Genomic DNA, 18,306 nt, shown 5'->3' on the forward strand with positions numbered 1-18,306 from the left:
TAATTAGGAGTTACCTCCTAATTATATTATCCATATTATTACACTTACCGTAAAACCTCTAAGTAAAACCTCTAATTGAACGTAAAACCTCTCATTGAACGCAATGGCGCTCTATTTTTCAACCTCTCCTCTATGGTGGTGGTCAATTGGAGGCGGTGTTCAAATAGAGGCTGGTGGTTTATTTTTCAAATAGCTTGTCAGAATTTTTGCTAGATATAAAGCTCTAGTATGGGCAAAGCAAATGTCGCCTATATTTTGCCCTCTTTTTTCGGTGGACCAACATTAAACATTTTGAATGCAATAAATATGCTAACTTACCTCTAACTTGTCAAAAATCTCTTAGTACACTTGGATCAAGAAACCCAGAAATATCTCTACCAGTTAATATCTATTGCTTGCAATTGACCTGCAATGATATTGTAGCATGTGTCCTTTGCAATTTGTTGGCACTTTCAATTTTTATGTCATTCTAAATTTGAAGACATCTTTTTATTTTATATCTATATTTAGCAATTTTGCATAAAAGCTCATTGCACTCACTGATATGCTTGCTACAGTTTGCAGCCAAAACTAGCTTTTTATGTGCAATAGAAGTGGAGTTATGAGCATCGATCCATTGTAAGCCATGTTAAGATAGCCGCAAAATACTATTAAATAGCATGCTATAAGTCTGCATATTTATAAGTTATACAGCAATAATCTATCAAATGATACAAATATATATTCATGAACAAGTGACATAAACGAACCACACTTATATTACATGCAGAAACAAGAATTGACATTTTTAAAACAAAAAAAAATATTTTCATCCTTTGCTCAGATAGCTGCGTTCTGCCTGTTGCTTTCGATGGAATGAACATTTTCTAGTTGTCCAATACCTTCCACAATATTTTCTGGCTTCAATTCTTCTTCTGCACTGCTGAACCAGTCGATATTAGCATCCAAACAATTTTTCGGCAGAGTAAAATTTTCATGTGTTGCATTTAGCACTGATGCAGTGCTAAACGGTGCAGTGCAGTGGTCCAAAACTTGCGAACCGGTTTTTATACGCATGTCTCTCGAAGTATTAGGACTGCGTTAAACACGGAACTACTATTAGCTTAAGATAGTTGGTAATTATTTCTATGGCGTTGCTTTCCAAGTTCCATCTACCATCGTAAATTTAAGCCGTTTTATATATACAGTATGTACAGTCATGGCCAAAAGTATTAACACCCCTCTGTTCGTCCTTTAGCTGTGAAATGCAAAATTAGCTCAACTTCAATTAGTCATTACGTATCCTATGATCAGTTTAAAATGTGAAAAGTATACATCAGAGTAAAGCATGCTAATTCAATGTAGAAAGACCGCGTTAAACAGAGAGCTACTACTAGCCTGAGACTGTTATTGAATATTGCTACGGTGTTGCTTTCAAAGTTTTAACGAAAAAAATGGAAAGCTTTGGAAGTGGAGAACGAAAGAATTATCTGTTATTGGTATAAATGATTCACTATTAATACGATTTTGTGTACAATTTTCTACTGATAAGTTAATAATATGGTCTCCGAAAGATCAAATAATGTCAAAGTGGCTGTCAAAGGGAGGTGGTGTTCATTTGCAGAGTGGCGGTCTATTTTTCAACCCTTCTCAGAAAGGCGGTCAATTGGAGGTGGCATTTAAATAGAGGTGGCATTCAATTAGAGGTTTCGCAGTATATGTTTATTTACATTAGCCAATCAGATTATTAGATTAATTAGCTGCCGACTTAACTCTCTTTTCCTTTTATGCTGCAAAAGCGGATAGTTGTGCTAATAAATACATGATATGTTAATCTCAATATTACATCACTGATTCCTATCATCTCTACTCAGAATGAATACCCAAAGCGGAAAACTTACTCAACAGGGTGGGGCAGGTTGGCCACTAAATTTCTCATACAAAATCGGCTGCTGATGACCCTTTGCTGCTGATCATTAACAACCACATCAGCCATATTTCACCCCAAGTCATCCGATTTGCCAAGGAAAGTAATGTAGCCATGACAACTTTCCCTCTTCATACCACAAACAAGCTGCAGCCACATGATGTGTCAGTCTATGGGCCTCTGAAAACTCACTACAATTCTGTTTGCAATGGTTGGTTGTTGGCTAACCCTTGAAAGACGATAACTCTCTATGATGTGGGAGAACTGGCTGGGAGAGCTATGACAAGAGCGATCACACACCAAAATATAATATCTGGATTTGCAGCAACAGGGATTACCCGGTAGATAGGCATGTTTTTGATGATACGGCATTCCTTCCATCACCAGTCACTGATCATCCCAATCTAGAACAAGCAGTTGCGGATATCAATATTGTGCAACACTCTTCAGGCGCGCTGGTACCACATCAGCCAATAGCAGGAGGCGGTCTTCAAATAAAAAAGGCGACTACGCCATCATAAATGACAGGATTTGCCCAATTGTCAACATGATTTGCTGTTGCTACCTTTCTGATCAGAGGGGTTCCATCGTCAGTCACTCCGAATGAAATTTGTCCTTACTCTACAGCACTACCGCAGAAAGCCCACACAAAGAGAAAACGAGGTGAAGCGCAAACACTCACCGACACACCTGTCAAAGAAGCTTTGGAGCTGGCAGCTAAGCAAAAAGGGATAAACAACGTAGGTCTAAAAAAAGGAAGTTGCAGAAGAAGCCGGTTTGTGAATCCGACAGCTCTAATGAAGGCGCTGATCCCGTACCATTAGAATCAGACTCTGAGGAATCTGAGTCTGAGGAAGAACCCTTGCTGTTGAAGAAAGAGGTGTACGTCGTAGTAAAATATATAACCAAGAAGACCTCAACAATCTTTGTAGGCCAGGTGACGGCGTTAGACAGGGAAGAAGACTTGGTTACTGTGGCATTTTTAAAACGTCAAGGTACATCTTTCATACGTCCAGATCCAGAGGATATTGAGGTCATCACCAAAAGTGACATTGTCAAAATTCTCCATTCTCCAAACACATCAGGTGGTACTGCCTGGGCCAGTTTGAAGTTGTTTTTTTACGACCCTTTTGAAGACGTGAAAGAGTAGACGGAGTGTTCAACAACAGTTTTCTACTGTCAACATTACTTTGCTTGCCAGTTGCAAAACAAAATCTATTGCAAAACAACTTTGTTTTTATCTACTTTGTAGCACTTGTTTGACAATCGTCAAAAAATTTGATCTGTTAGCACATATGTTTATGTTCAGTTTACATAATATAATAATACATTTACAATCAAAAGGTTATTTCTGTTGTTTAACCATAGTCTTTTGGTTCAAATATATATAAATTCAATTTTTATAATTGAGCCAACTAGCCCCGTAGGGCGGGACGCGTTGGCTCATTTTCAAAAATTGAATATAAAGCAATAACATCAATGTGTGTTGGTGCAACCTCAACTCTGGTTGAGAATTTTGGTGGGATTCTACTACAGCATGTATACGTGCAAATTTTGTTGAAATTCGATTGTTTGTCTTGAAGTGGTCAGGTGTAAAAAAAATTTTGAGCCAAGTAGCCCCGCTCTCCTCTATCTGCATATATATAATTGTCTAATATGGCACTAACTAATATAATTAGTAATTAGACCAAAATGGTTATGGTGTATTATATTTCTGCAAGTAGTTTTATTTAGAAACTGTAGAACATGAGGGATATTTATTGACCAACTTGTTTGAGAATGCTTATGCACTGTGTGAATACCACTGCTAAACATCATAAATATTGTTCTTGAAAACTTTGTGGCGTTCTTTACCTCAATATCGCTTCAAATATGATGTATTCCTTCATTTGTGCAACTGCCTACCAGAGGAAAAAATTACATTGCATGAGTAAAAGGAGGAAAAAGAAATATACCAGTTTATTGCAATGGCGATGTTGAGGAGTGGGATTTTAACAATATATTTACTCATATGCAGCTCACAAGGAACATCATAAATCTTTCTACTTGGATGACAAGATGCTGTTACAATGTTTTAGTAAGAAATTGTTATGGAGGCTGATGACCCTATCATAGACTTACCTTCAAGTGCCAACCCTCTTGTTGATATTGACAATGACATTCTGAATCTCCATACAATAACAGAAACTGGTGGCAAAACAAATCAAGATACACCTTTGACTGAAGATGAAGAGAACACAGAATCATTGAGGTAATTATTTGCTTATAATGGAATAATTCTTGTAGACAGTGCTCATTGAATTGGGCAAAGTAGGGCAATGACCACGCAGCACCCAAGCTGATGCTTTCAGTGTGCGCATATCTTAGCCGAAGTAACGCAATTTTATAAAGAACAGATACATAGATCTAAACCAAACTTGTAAAACCAGTATGGTTTCTTCTATTTCTTGTAATTTCACTTGTTACATTTTGAATCATGATTGAATCGATTGTTAGCGAATAGATTAAGGGAATATTATATTCACTAATGATATTTTATCAAATGAACGTTAGCTTCATATGTGCTTGGCTAGACCAACAGAGACTGTTCGGTTGCAAGCCTGCACACTTTGACTCCGTTTTCATTTGAAACTTGTGTTGTCCAAAATTTTGCTTCCATTGCTGAGAGGCCAAGGCTTTACAAGAAAGTAAAGTATCTATCTCTAGTTTACTGTACACGGTTTTTTAATAATTGTTCATTTCATTTTCTTAGTTATATTTAAGGGCATGACTCGCAGATAACATGAATCCAACCTTGTTAATATTTGTTATACTTATTTCGGCATTTACATTTTGTCACCGGTCAAAGCACATCTTAGATTTTAAGAAACCTATCAACGGGTTGATTACTAATTGTAAGACTGCCTAGGAGAATACCTAGCGTTCTCTAACAAACCAGGACTCTGTACGCGAGGGGAATGAGGTCCTGATGAATGCCTCTTTACAACCAAACTTGAACTTTTTCCTGACTGCTGGGGACCTGTGTTTAATAAAATGAACTTGGTTTGCAAGAAGCTTGAGAGTCAGTTGATACTTCTAGTGATGGTGCTGAGCACAAAATCTAGCACATCTGAGCACATTCTAACCCTATTGTAACTCATCGAGTCTTCACCTACACTTTATCATTGTGATTGTCTGTTAGTCGGCTTAAACACTAGGCGTTTCCACATTTGAAAGGTCCATTTTAGACTTTAGTATGATTTTTTATTTTTGTTGCCAGAAATGAGGTTTTTCTGCCATATGTTCATCGAGAGCTAGTGCCTGGTTGTATGCCACATCCTGGAAATATAGTCGAACCAGCCTCTCTTGCCGCTACAGGCTCGGTGCCTGAAGAGACAGCAGACATTGTCAGCACTCTGCCAGAGTCGACCATAAGTCAAGGCAAGCTGAGTAGTCTGCAACTTGAGTCCATCATAAAAGCAGTAAGTTGGTGATCATGTTATCCTAGTGTTTCAGCTTTAGGGTTGAAGCAAACTGGAAGTGCAATATGTGACGTTGTGAAACGCTAGTACTAACATCAGCCTCGTCGCCAATGCTTTGGCAGACACACTGGAGGCATTCTATGTGACTAAATGAGCGTAATTGTCCTTGACATTGATAACAATTAAGTTTTATTTTGACGCTTCAACATAAACAGTATATATATGTTTTAGTATTTGCTTTTGATATATTTATTTGTAGAACAATTCCTTCTTGGAATGCTGTTATATCGTTATTATTATTTTATTTATTTTTGAGCTGCCGAGCTGTTATAAGTTCAACTACCTTTTTTCTATGCATTTCTTATCTTTGCTTCAAAACATCGTCTCCAATAATCATCTAGCGAATCATAGCAAAGCCTCCTATGAAATATCAAGCACTCCTTATACAGATAAATAAGCTAATGCTAGCGGTAGTTTCAATGCCATCAAGTTTGCCGACAAATTCGATCGATATTTCTTCAGGTTGCTTCAGTTATATTTTGCTCTCTTCTCAAAATAGTTTTGTCTCCTCATAATTTTTGTCCGATTTTTTGTTAACCAAACTAGCTGACCTTTTGTTAACTAAGCGAAGTAAGACCTGAAACTAAACGCATAATACTTGATCTCTGTGCTGTTTTACAGTCAGTGAGGCACCGTGTGATTCTACCAAATGGAGAGAGAGCCGGGTTTTTTATTGGAGATGCTGCTGGCGTCGGGAAGGGCAGACAGGTAATTGGATCATATTGCTACCACGTCTCAATTACTTCCATCATTCTATTATTATGATTTATAGGTATATTATTATGTATATTATTATAGGAATTTATACTGGTGCCTAATATCATTAATGGTATCGCGACAATGTGTTGGGTTTTTAGTGAACCTATAGATGGAAGTAGATTTATGCTTTGTTGCCCACATATGTGAGAAATTATTAAAAATACAGGAAGAAGATATGTATGTGTGTTTCTATGAATTAAGTTTCTATTCACGGATTATGCCTGTCGTTTCTTAATATCATAGTGATTGTAATATCATAGGGGATGTAAAGAGCAATAAGAACTAGAATAAGAGCAGTGTCTATTTGTCTGTTCATCAGAAAAGTTCTAGGTTGTGATGAATGATAGCTTTTGATGATACCCCATGACATCCAGATTGGTAGACTGATACTCTAACGCCTACAGCGAATAATTGCGCAGCTACTTATTATCTGTCCTTCATCATCACACCTGACGATATGTCACGGTGAACTAGACTGCAAGGGTACTGGTATATACAGTAGCCGCTTTTATAACGTACACTTCCTATAACATAAATTCCATGTAACGTAAATAATTTATGTAGCGTTTTTGCTTCGTACAGCATAAACAATTCCATATAACGTAAAAGTAAGGTAAAGTATCAACGTAACATTACTTTTACGTAAAGTAATGTTACGTTGATGCGACGTAGCGGCTCATGTTATTAGACCGTTATGAGGATGAGCTTTTACATTCCATGGTATAGCTGCTAATGATTGTAGTCATGTTCCTAAATGTGGAATAAGCTATAGAAGATTGTAGCCTTTGTTCCAAAACCTGTGATAAGTTGCAGGAGATTGTAGCTTGTGTCCTAACACTTGTGAAAGCTGCAGAAGATTTACCATGTTTTCTAACACTGGTATAAGCTGCAAAAGATTGTAGCCTCTGCTCCTACATGCGGTATAGGTTGCGTAAAACTTTACCCTGTGTTCTGACACACAAATTGACAGAGAACTGTTGCATGTGTTTCCTGATTTAAACGCTTAATTAAGATAAAGATGTTACAATCATAACAGTGACGGATACCATAAAATCTCTATCTGAACGCCACCTTTATTTGAATGCCACCTCTAATAGAACGCCACTATAGGAAAAAGGTTGACAAATGCAGCGCCACTCTTTTATGAATGCCACCTATATTTAATCGCCACTTTGAAATGATTTGCTCTTTACAAACCCATAATAGAAAGTGATCAGTAGATAAGTGTCCACAAAACCGTACTCAGAATGACCCGGCTAAATTAGTAACAATTAATTCTTTGTTTCTGTTTGTATCGAAGTCTGTTTTGGAACTTCAAAGTTTTACCATTTTTTCTTTAAAACATTGAAAGCGACACCAATGAAATACTTAATAACATAATAACTTAATAAATCCGGATGTTTTAATCAAAGTAGTTTCTTGTTCAACTCGGTCTGATAATTCGATGTTCATATATAAAAAAATTTTGAGGTTGAGGGCATTAGTGTCGCTCTGCCCGAAAAATAGTACAAAAAACAGGCAACATTAGCATGGCTTTGCCCGTAAAACTGTTAAATTTATTTTCTCAAAATTCTGATGAACTAATTGAAAAGTATAACACCACTCTCAAATTGATTGTCACCTCTAATAACAATGTCACTATAGGGGAAGGGTTGAAAAATACAGAGCCATTGTGTTCAAGTAGAGGTTTTATTTGTGTTTTTTGTTTGCTTCTGAGTGCAATATATATGGTAAAAAAAAATTTGTTTATGGAATGCAGTTTTTCAATGCCTGTAGTAGTGTTTTATGTACTCTAGACACCGCCTATCACTTATTGGTAGATTGCTGGCACAATCATGGACAACTACGGTCGAGGGAGAACCAAACACGTCTGGTTCAGTGTGTCTACAGATCTCGTTCTAGATGCTCAAAAGTATGTTGCTTATTATCGTTGCAGCCAATTATTATCATTAATGTATTGAGTGCATCATCTTTAATTATTAAAAATGGCTTTGTTATATGTATCATTATGATGTTTTATATGTTATAAATTGATAGGTTATCATGTTAAAATGCAAATCTTTATAAACTTGAAATAGATTAATTATTGTGCTACCATAGTTCAAAATTAGAAAAGTCGCTACAGCCATATACTACTTTTACCTTGTTAGATTCTTTGGTTCTCCAATAAACTCAGCTGTTAGTGGTTCTAAAGTTACATATATAGATCACGGCCCAACATCGGTTACCATACATTCTTAGATCTTGAACAAATTAGAGTTCAAACAAAAGTTTCCAGACTTTTCCGCTGCCAATGCCGAACAACAATTCGGAACTCGAACATTCCATGCGCTTTGACAAAACCCAAAAACTTTGCTGGTGCCAACTTTACCCTTATTATTTTTAGTATTCAACTATTCTTTGTGGTTTACAAAGTAATGACTATATTTTCGGTTTTGCATAGTTTGTGTCGTATTTTATTTTTACCATTGATTTGAATAAACACCAAATTGGTTTCTACCCTCTTGTTTTACACAAAAAGCTAAAAAAATGAGACTGGTGTACGAGCTGCTACGAATATGACTACATTTTTTAGTCATGTCTTATTTATTTATGAAGTATTTATGAGAAGTTTTGTGTACTCTGATCATTACTTGCTTTTTTGGTACAAATTTTTGGTGTGAAATAATCTAAAAATACTTAAAATGCTGTTTTCTAGTTTTGCTACGAACTATTGTTATTCACATAATTGGTAATGAAAAAATGGTTTCCAAGCGGGCAATTGATTTTTGAACAGCGTTCTAGAATGGTTGGTTGAAAACTGAGGTCAAGCTTTCAGACTGTACTTGGTTAATATATATGCTAATCTTTCAACGCCAGCAAGATACATCATCAGCAAGATACTTTTAACATACCTGTAACCGAAATTTACTTTCGAGTTTTAAATCTATCACTCTTTTCAGTGATTTTTTTTAAAGATAGAAACTCTGGAATTATTTTAGAACTATAATTCAAACCTTTTAAACAATATTAAATTATTTGTTGAAGACATCATACTGAGCCAGTTCATTTCTCAAAGCAGTCCTACTAATGATTGTAGGGACTTGTTGGACATTGGCTGCCACATAAATGTTATCAATGGATGCAAGGCTATCGACAAGGGAACCAGGCTGTTTGGTTTATCAGAATCGGTGAAGACTGGAGTGTTATTCAGCACCTATTCCACACTAGTCTCTCATGTGTTCACAGGTATGTTTCTTGTTGGCTTACACATATCCCTTCATGTGGTCACAAGTATGTTTCCTGTAGGTATACATGAAGCCTTGCATGTGCTCGGAGATATGTTTTCTGTAGGCTCACTTGTAGCCTTTCATGTACACAAGAAGATTTTGCGAAGGTTGGTAGATAGTCTTTCACATCTTCAATAGGTATATTTTACACGAGTTGTATGTACTGTGCACCCCCGGGTTACGATGTCTCTGTTATACGGTTTTTCGTCTTATGTTGTATTACAGGAGGTTTGTTTGCCCACACCATAATGACATTTTTTGCGATACAAAATTTCTCTCGAAACTCTTATTCGGCAATCGGTGTGCTGAGTACGTCGAAATAACGAAGATGCTATACTATTCGCCGAAATCCCTCCTAAAACGCATGAAAAAGATGCGATGGTTGCTCTTTCTCAGTTGCGTGGTTCTTTGTGTGAGAATTTGTAAAGAGTAGAAAAAAGTGAGTACATGTACCAGCTCAAATCACGTCCCTCCAAAGGTAAATAAAATTTCATTTTTCCTTTTGTTGGCCATTAAATGGCCAAGTATGTGAAAGGTCGCTTTCGCGAACAGCACTGCTCACTGCTCGGGCTTTCTTGTCGAATTACGCGTAGACTGAAAAAAGTTTTTATGAGGTTCGCTAAGTTATAGTGAAAACAAAGCCGAAAACAAATAAGTGATGAAATTTTAGACGATGAAAAAATTAAAGTTCAGTAAAGTACATGTACATATTAAAACCTATCTTAAAGTGTTTGTTTAGTAAGCTAAATTCATTAGTAAGTAAAATTCGAAGCTAATGTTATACGTCTGTCTTGAAAGTAAGAACTACCCACGGTACATATTGCGCATAGTACATTGTAATGTCACATTTTATTGCAGATCATAACCACTAAATACACTAAAGTTACTGTAGGTAACTATAGTTACTATGGTTAACATACTATTTTGTTACTAATTTTTTATATGTTCAGTTCGTATATAACATTTTGATGTTTTTACCGGGGTGGTTTGCATTAGATAGTTACTATGGGTTTCCATGCCCCCTTTATACAACATTTTCGCCTTACGATGTCAACACCGGAACGAATTAATGCTGTATGGCAGGGGTCCACTGTACTAAGAGATATGGTAATTAATGCTGTATGGCAGGGGTCCACTGTACTAAGAGATATGGTAATTAATGCTGTATGGCAGGGGTCCACTGTACTAAGAGATATGGTAATTAATGCTGTATGGCAGGGGTCCATTGTACTAAGAGATATGGTAATTAATGCTGTATGGCAGGGGTCCACTGTACTAAGAGATATGGTAATTAATGCTGTATGGCAGGGGTCCACTGTACTAAGATATATGGTAATTAATGCTGTATGGCAGGGGTCCACTGTACAAAGAGATATGGTAATTAATGTTGTATGGCAGGGGTCCACTGTACTAGGAGATATGGTAATTAATGCTGTATGGCAGGGTCCACTGTACTAAGAGATATGGTAATTAATGCTGTATGGCAGGGGTCCACTGTACTAAGAGATATGGTAATTAATGCTGTATGGCAGGGGTCCACTGTACTAAGAGATATGGTAATTAATGCTGTATGGCAGGGGTCCACTGTACTAAGAGATATGGTACTTAATGCTGTATGGCAGGGGTCCACTGTACTAAGAGATATGGTAATTAATGCTGTATGGCAGGGGTCCACTGTACTAAGAAATATGGTAATTAATGCTGTATGGCAGGGGTCCACTGTACTAAGAGATATGGTAATTAATGCTGTATGGCAGGGGTCCACTGTACAAAGAGATATGGTAATTAATGCTGTATGGCAGGGGTCCACTGTACTAAGAGATATTCATGTCACTCACTTTGAGGTTTCTCTGCATTTGCTAGATCTTACATTTAAGTATTAAAGATAATGTTATAGCAAATTTTACAACTCATGTAGACATTTTTTGTGTTGATAAACAGCAAACTAGGTAAATTTTTGATACTCATCTGTTTCAGGTGCTTATGGAACCCTTCGAAGGTCTAGATTGGAGCAGTTGATCAACTGGTGTGGCGGGGCAGACTTTGAAGGCTGCCTCGTGTTTGATGAGTGCCACAAAGCCAAGAACTTTGTTCCTGTATGTTCTTCTTATATTCTCTACACCAGTCTATAATCGACTTGACGTTCAAAATAATTTACAACATACGACAACGTCTAAAGTCTGTTCAAAGATTACCATTTTGTAAATCAAATCTGTGATGCAAATCAAATGGAGTGCTCATTCACACTATAGTATTCGAATAATATTAAATATATTATCGTTATTAATAATGTTAAACTGTGCTTCATACCTTCGGTTTTTATTCTTTCAATCGTGAATTCCAGAAGACTCGTGCGATTGGCGGTAGTGGAAAAAGCAAATTCATCATTCTTGCTTTGAAGTAACGCGAAAAAGTGTTTACAAACACAAGCAAATATTGTTGGAAGTGTTTACAAACACAAGCAAATATTGTTGGAAGTGTTTACAAACACAAGCAAATATTGTTGGAAGTGTTTACAAACACAAGCAAATATTGTTGGAAGAATTCTTCATCCATTCTTTAAAATATGTGACCCCGGCAGTCAGAATGTACAATCGTGCGGTAATTGGATTGTTCACAATAGAGCGCAACGCGTGCTATATGCTATTATATGACTCACCGTCACTATTTTAGTAAACAGTGGTTTATAGTGCATTCAACCCTGCTCTTTCACGTGGTCTTGTTTATTTTTGTGTCTGACCAATCATAAAGCCAGAATTGCCATTTAAATCTACCCATATCGGTGGTTGCTATGGAATTTGTCATAACCCAAGATCTTAAGTATAGACTCTATTTGCGGGTGGACGCACGTATGTAGCTATTTTCTGTTTCAACGCTTCAGGCTAAAACAAAATAAACCGTCGCACAAATTACGGCTAGTTGACGCTAATAATTTAAATGTAATTCTAAGTATTTCTACTTAGAATCTAAGTCAGCTGCCTCAGATTATAGCGAAAGCGATGAGGATTGTGATAATAGGGAAACCTCAGAAATACAGCTGCTTACGCAATATGTGGCTACTTACGCAATATGTGGATGCTGGCGATAAGGAGAGTAACAGCGATCATCCTAATTAATTAAATTACAGAGAATAACGATCAGCCTATCACTGCTGATAATTTTCCCATTATAGCTGTTGATATCAAACTAATAAGTGGATGCAAATGTAAGGAATTCTGCACTAGTTTTATGTCATCTAAACAAATAAGCCTCGTTAGAACTGTGTATCAAGGATTACCGAAGGACACATTTGATATGGTTGTGTTGGGACAAACTGCCACTAATATAACAAGCAAACCCGTTGAATGGGCTACAATAAATCTCTGCAGTGTACTCTGTGTTACAATGTGTGAGTGTTAAACTACATAAAAATAGCTCTAGATTGAATGGTCACTTGATGAGTTGGGTTGATATTTCCGCATCTTGATGCCCTCTGGGTCACCTTTCGTTGACCTTACCATGACCTTCTGTATAGATGGACAATTTTGAATACACTTCCAACATTTTGATAAGTCATTGGATTGTCATTATATGCAGTCATGGCAATATAGCTTGATGAGAAGTGCCCAGTTTGAAGCATACCCTTTTAATGTAAATCTCCAGGAAGGTGAGCTTTTAGCCACATATATTGCTGACCTTACCCTGACTTTTGGAAGGTCAACCGTCAATCAAATTTAAATAAAAATGTGACCATCATCTTTTTCAGGGTTTTAATGCGTAGAATGCCAGGTTTCATCAATATAGGTTGAGATTAAGTGGTCTGTTGCTATGGCATTTTGATTTGTAAACAAATATCATGATGTACGATTCATGAATCGGCAACCTTATCCTGCCTAAACTCAAAACAACAGTTTTAGTTCATCGTGAGACCTTCTCTACTAAATCTTGCATAACCTGGGCACATATAATCCGATTTAAAAATTTTAAATTGCATTAAAATCCTCAGATATTGCTGATTTTGAATCTGTAAATAACTCAAAAATTTTGTTTTAGCACGATTGTACATTCTGACTGCCTGGGTCACATATGTATGAAGTCTGTTTAGTAACCATTGGAAGGAAAAATGTAAATAAAACAAGTGAGTGAAGCGAATAAACTGGAAATGATTTTTAATTGTGATATGTAAAGATTTCAAATATATAAACAAAAATATGTATAAGTTATGTTAATACAAGGTTTATGTAGTCTAAGTTACAGTAAGTTATGTTAATACAAGGTTCATGTAGTCTAAGTTACAGTAAGTTATGTTAATACAAGGTTCATGTAGTCTTTAACTCGAAGGTAAAGACAAGCAAGGTTAGATCCTTGATTCATTGATCACTACTTTATTTTACATTCAATTTTTCACAGCTTTATATAATGCATTTATATCATTGCTACATGAATATATAGTTACCTGAAACACTTATTGTTACCTAGTAGGCTGTAGGACAAATAATATAGAATACAGGTATTCTTGTAAATATATTTGCTTCCAGCATGGGCAGTTTTGGGATACTAAGAACATTTCAATGTTGAGGTTCAACTGGTTTGTCTTTCGGATGCTGGAAATAGAAACAATTCCTATTTCCAGGTAAATGTAGAATCAACATGAAAAACAATTGTTTATGGATTGCCCTTCAGAATCGACATTCACTTTCTTAATTGCATTACAAAAACTTGTATTTAGACGAGTTTCATATCTATATCATGAAATGTTCACCACTATAATACACAGCAACAAGTTAAGCAACACAGGATCTTTACAAAACTTTCATAAAAGATTATTTTTCTTTGCCATTCTTTAGTGTTGAGTTCAATTTTCCAGTTTTAGTCCAATGTGAGACTCCCATCACATTGTTGAGCACTTCTCCTGTTTATTTATACTGCATTACTTTTAGTGCAGCACTCTATTGCTTACTTGTGTTTATTAGTTGTAGTTCATCAATGTTATTGCTTATTTGTACTGGATTAATTTTAGTGCAGCACTATTATTGCTTACTTGTGTTTATTAGTTGTATTCCATCAAAGTTATTGCTTATTTATACTGGATTACTTTTAGTGCAGCACTATTATTGCTTATTTCTGTTTATTAGTTGTAGTCCATCAATGTTATTGCTTATTTATACTGCATTACCTTTAGTGCAGCACTCTATTGTTTACTTGTGTTTACTAACCATAGTTCAGCAATGCTATTGCCTATTTCTATTGGCTTAACTTAGGTGTGACACCACTATTGGTTATTTGAGAACCACTATCAGTTCGGTCTTTTTAGTTCCATTGGCATACTCACAGATATAATGCTATTTATATGTTATTTCTACCTCAATACATGGTGATGCTTCAGCTTCTTGCAAATTATTGCAACCAATCGTTTGGTTTGAAACATGACTATAGCATTTTTTCAATGATTAGGCTAGTACGGCTTGTGATACAATTTCTGGAAGCGAATGGAAAAAATTATTTTAATTTGTTTTCTGTAAATAAGCAAATTGACGTGTTCACTCAACTGCTAAAATTATTTTGTAATGAGTTTTGCAAAGACACTAACTTATTTGTCCACTCTTCTTACATATATATAGTGATATACCTTGGTCTACTTTTAGGGCAATGAGAATGCAAGTAGCAAAGTATCTATGTCAGTATGCGCGGTTCAACGGTAAGTATACTTATTTAGAATGCAAATGAGCCGCTCCTACAGTCACATGCAAATGCATAGAGTCACCTCGTAGGTTTTTTTTGAGACTCAAGTTGTGGTACTTGAGTACCCAAAATTTCGAATATACTAAACTGAAATAATAAAAAATATATGTAACTTCTATTGTTATGTTAGTGAGTTAATACTTACAATTTTATTATGCTAAAAATTTTTAAGACCTGCTCAGTAGTATAACATTGTTTGTATATAGTAATTGCCGTTTATTCTGTCTTAAAGCAGTTGTGAAATTTTTTTAAAGTTTTTTCTAAACTTTTCTCAAGTTTTGTATGGTTTTACTTTTTTAACACCATAAGTTCAAGTTTTTTTAGACATTTGAGTAATACAAGAGCCATTTAGTGCAAAAGACTTAGATTTAAAAGTGCTTAAAGCACATAAGTTACATATTTTTTTATTATATACATGAATTTCAATATATCAGAGTCTTGGCTTTCGAATGAGCCTATATTCAATACTCAAAGAATATTAGAACTATGAAAAACGGTGTCAAAAGTATGTCCTGCAATAAAAAACACTTGGTTGCGGTTCCCACAATCTGATGTCATAATTATTATTTAGCCTTAGGTAGTCGATCCCTTTCACTGCCATTGAGGCTGCGCTTTTCTGTGACAATCGGTGCTGTTAAACCTAGAGAGCGCTAATAATAAACTAGGATTCTAGATAATCAACAATGCCCGGGGATCGTGCTAACGCCCGACTAATACAAACACATGTTTTGGGTTAATTAGGCTTCAATAAATATACTGTCATTGATAAAGGTAGTGAAATCTCATCGATTAAATTGTGACCTTGCAGTTGTGTGGCCCTAGGACTATATCTCAATCGCATGTTCCACGCAATGCTTGAAATTAATTAGTCTCAGTCGTTCTCCTCAACATCACAATAAAAAGAGAGGGCTAGTGCATAATATCATCGGGAAAGCATAGTATGATGCTTGGAATCTGAGTTATTTATAATAGAAATAATCTGTACATGGAGAGCTAATGACACTGATTCCTTTGTTATCTTCATTGGTTCTCTGGAGTTGTCCTACCTTTGCCTGCCACTAGCGTCATTATCGTAGTTAATAAATATAAGCGATAAGCAATAAAATAAGCGGTAAGAGCACACAACACCGATTTTAAAAATTTCGAGCCTATACCATTGAACATTTATGCAGTAGAGCTCTGGGGGAAATACTATAAACACCAACCAATGTCTGTCTCACCATGTCAAACAATGGCTCATTAGAAAGCCAAGACTCTGATGTATCGAAATATATGATAAAAAGGTTATGTAATTGATGTGCTTTAATGAGATAAGAACCAGAGTCTTGCTTTGAATGGCTAGTAAATAAACAAACAGGATATTCTAAACTTTAAATGATATCAAGTCTGTTTATATACTTTTACTAAATGAGTGTAAGTAGTTTCCAACATTAGCACAAGAAAACTTTGTTGGATCTGTTGAAGGGTTCAGCTCAACTCTTGCTTTCTATCATTGTACACTCGATGAGTTGTTATGTAGGCTGGTCTGTCAAATAACTGATGAGTTGTTATGTAGGCTGGTCTGTAAAATAACTGATGAGTTGTTATGTAGGCTGGTCTGTAAAATAACTGATGAGTTGTTATGTAGGCTGGTCTGTAAAATAACTGATGAGTTGTTATGTAGGCTGGTCTGTAAAATAACTGATGAGTTGTTATGCAGGATGGTCTGTCAAATAGCTGATGAGTTGTTATGTAGGCTGGTCTGTCAAATAGCTGATGAGTTGTTATGTAGGCTGGTCTGTAAAGTAACTGATGAGTTGTTATGTAGGCTGGTCTGTAAAATAACTGATGAGTTGTTATGTAGGCTGGTCTGTCAAATAGCTGATGAGTTGTTATGTAGGCTGGTCTGTCAAATAGCTGATGAGTTGTTATGTAGGCTGGTCTGTCAAATAACTGATGAGTTGTTATGTAGGCTGGTCTGTAAAATAACTGATGAGTTGTTATGTAGGCTGGTCTGTAAAGTAACTGATGAGTTGTTGTGTAGGCTGGTCTGTCAAATAACTGATGAGTTGTTATGTAGGCTGGTCTGTCAAATAGCTGATGAGTTGTTATGTAGGCTGGTCTGTAAAGTAACTGATGAGTTGTTATGTAGGCTGGTCTGTAAAATAACTGATGAGTTGTTATGCAGGCTGGTTTGTCAAATAGCTGATGAGTTGTTATGTAGGCTGGTCTGTAAAGTAACTGATGAGTTGTTGTGTAGGCTGGTCTGTCAAATAACTGATGAGTTGTTGTGTAGGCTGGTCTGTAAAATAACTGATGAGTTGTTATGTAGGCTGGTCTGTAAAATAACTGATGAGTTGTTATGCAGGATGGTCTGTCAAATAGCTGATGAGTTGTTATGTAGGCTGGTCTGTAAAGTAACTGATGAGTTGTTATGTAGGCTGGTCTGTAAAATAACTGATGAGTTGTTATGCAGGCTGGTTTGTCAAATAACTGATGAGTTGTTATGTAGGCTGGTCTGTAAAATAACTGATGAGTTGTTATGCAGGATGGTCTGTCAAATAGCTGATGAGTTGTTATGTAGGCTGGTCTGTAAAATAACTGATGAGTTGTTATGCAGGCTGGTTTGTCAAATAGCTGATGAGTTGTTATGTAGGCTGGTCTGTAAAGTAACTGATGAGTTGTTGTGTAAGATGGTCTGTCAAATAGCTGATGAGTTGTTATGTAGGCTGGTCTGTAAAGTAACTGATGAGTTGTTATGTAGGCTGGTCTGTCAAATAGCTGATAAGTTGTTATGTAGGCTGGTCTGTAAAGTAATTGATGAGTTGTTGTGTAGGCTGGTCTGTCAAATAACTGATGAGTTGTTATGTAGGCTGGTCTGTCAAATAACTGATGAGTTGTTATGTAGGCTGGTCTGTCAAATAGATGATGAGTTGTTATGTAGGCTGGTCTGTCAAATAGATGATGAGTTGTTATGTAGGCTGGTCTGTAAAATAACTGATGAGTTGTTATGTAGGCTGGTCTGTCAAATAACTGATGAGTTGTTATGTAGGCTGGTCTGTCAAATAGATGATGAGTTGTTATGTAGGCTGGTCTGTCAAATAACTGATGAGTCGTTATGTAGGCTGGTCTGTCAAATAGCTGCTGAGTT

At 36.2% G+C, this 18,306-nt stretch overlaps 1 protein-coding gene across 1 annotated transcript in view; it reads left to right on the forward strand.

Moving 5' to 3' along the window:
* The first annotated feature begins 3,996 nt into the window (after positions 1-3,996).
* Positions 3,997-18,306, forward strand: part of LOC137387710 (uncharacterized) — a 44,035-nt gene continuing 29,725 nt past the window's right edge. The window contains exons 1-7 of the mRNA XM_068074209.1: positions 3,997-4,157; positions 5,166-5,367; positions 6,049-6,135; positions 8,007-8,098; positions 9,266-9,414; positions 11,433-11,551; positions 15,080-15,132. Of these exons, the coding sequence (XP_067930310.1) occupies positions 3,997-4,157; positions 5,166-5,367; positions 6,049-6,135; positions 8,007-8,098; positions 9,266-9,414; positions 11,433-11,551; positions 15,080-15,132 (863 nt within the window). The remainder of the gene's footprint in view (positions 4,158-5,165; positions 5,368-6,048; positions 6,136-8,006; positions 8,099-9,265; positions 9,415-11,432; positions 11,552-15,079; positions 15,133-18,306) is intronic.

This window comes from Watersipora subatra, chromosome 1 (genome assembly GCF_963576615.1).
Source record: "Watersipora subatra chromosome 1, tzWatSuba1.1, whole genome shotgun sequence".
Lineage (NCBI taxonomy): Eukaryota > Metazoa > Bryozoa > Gymnolaemata > Cheilostomatida > Watersiporidae > Watersipora > Watersipora subatra.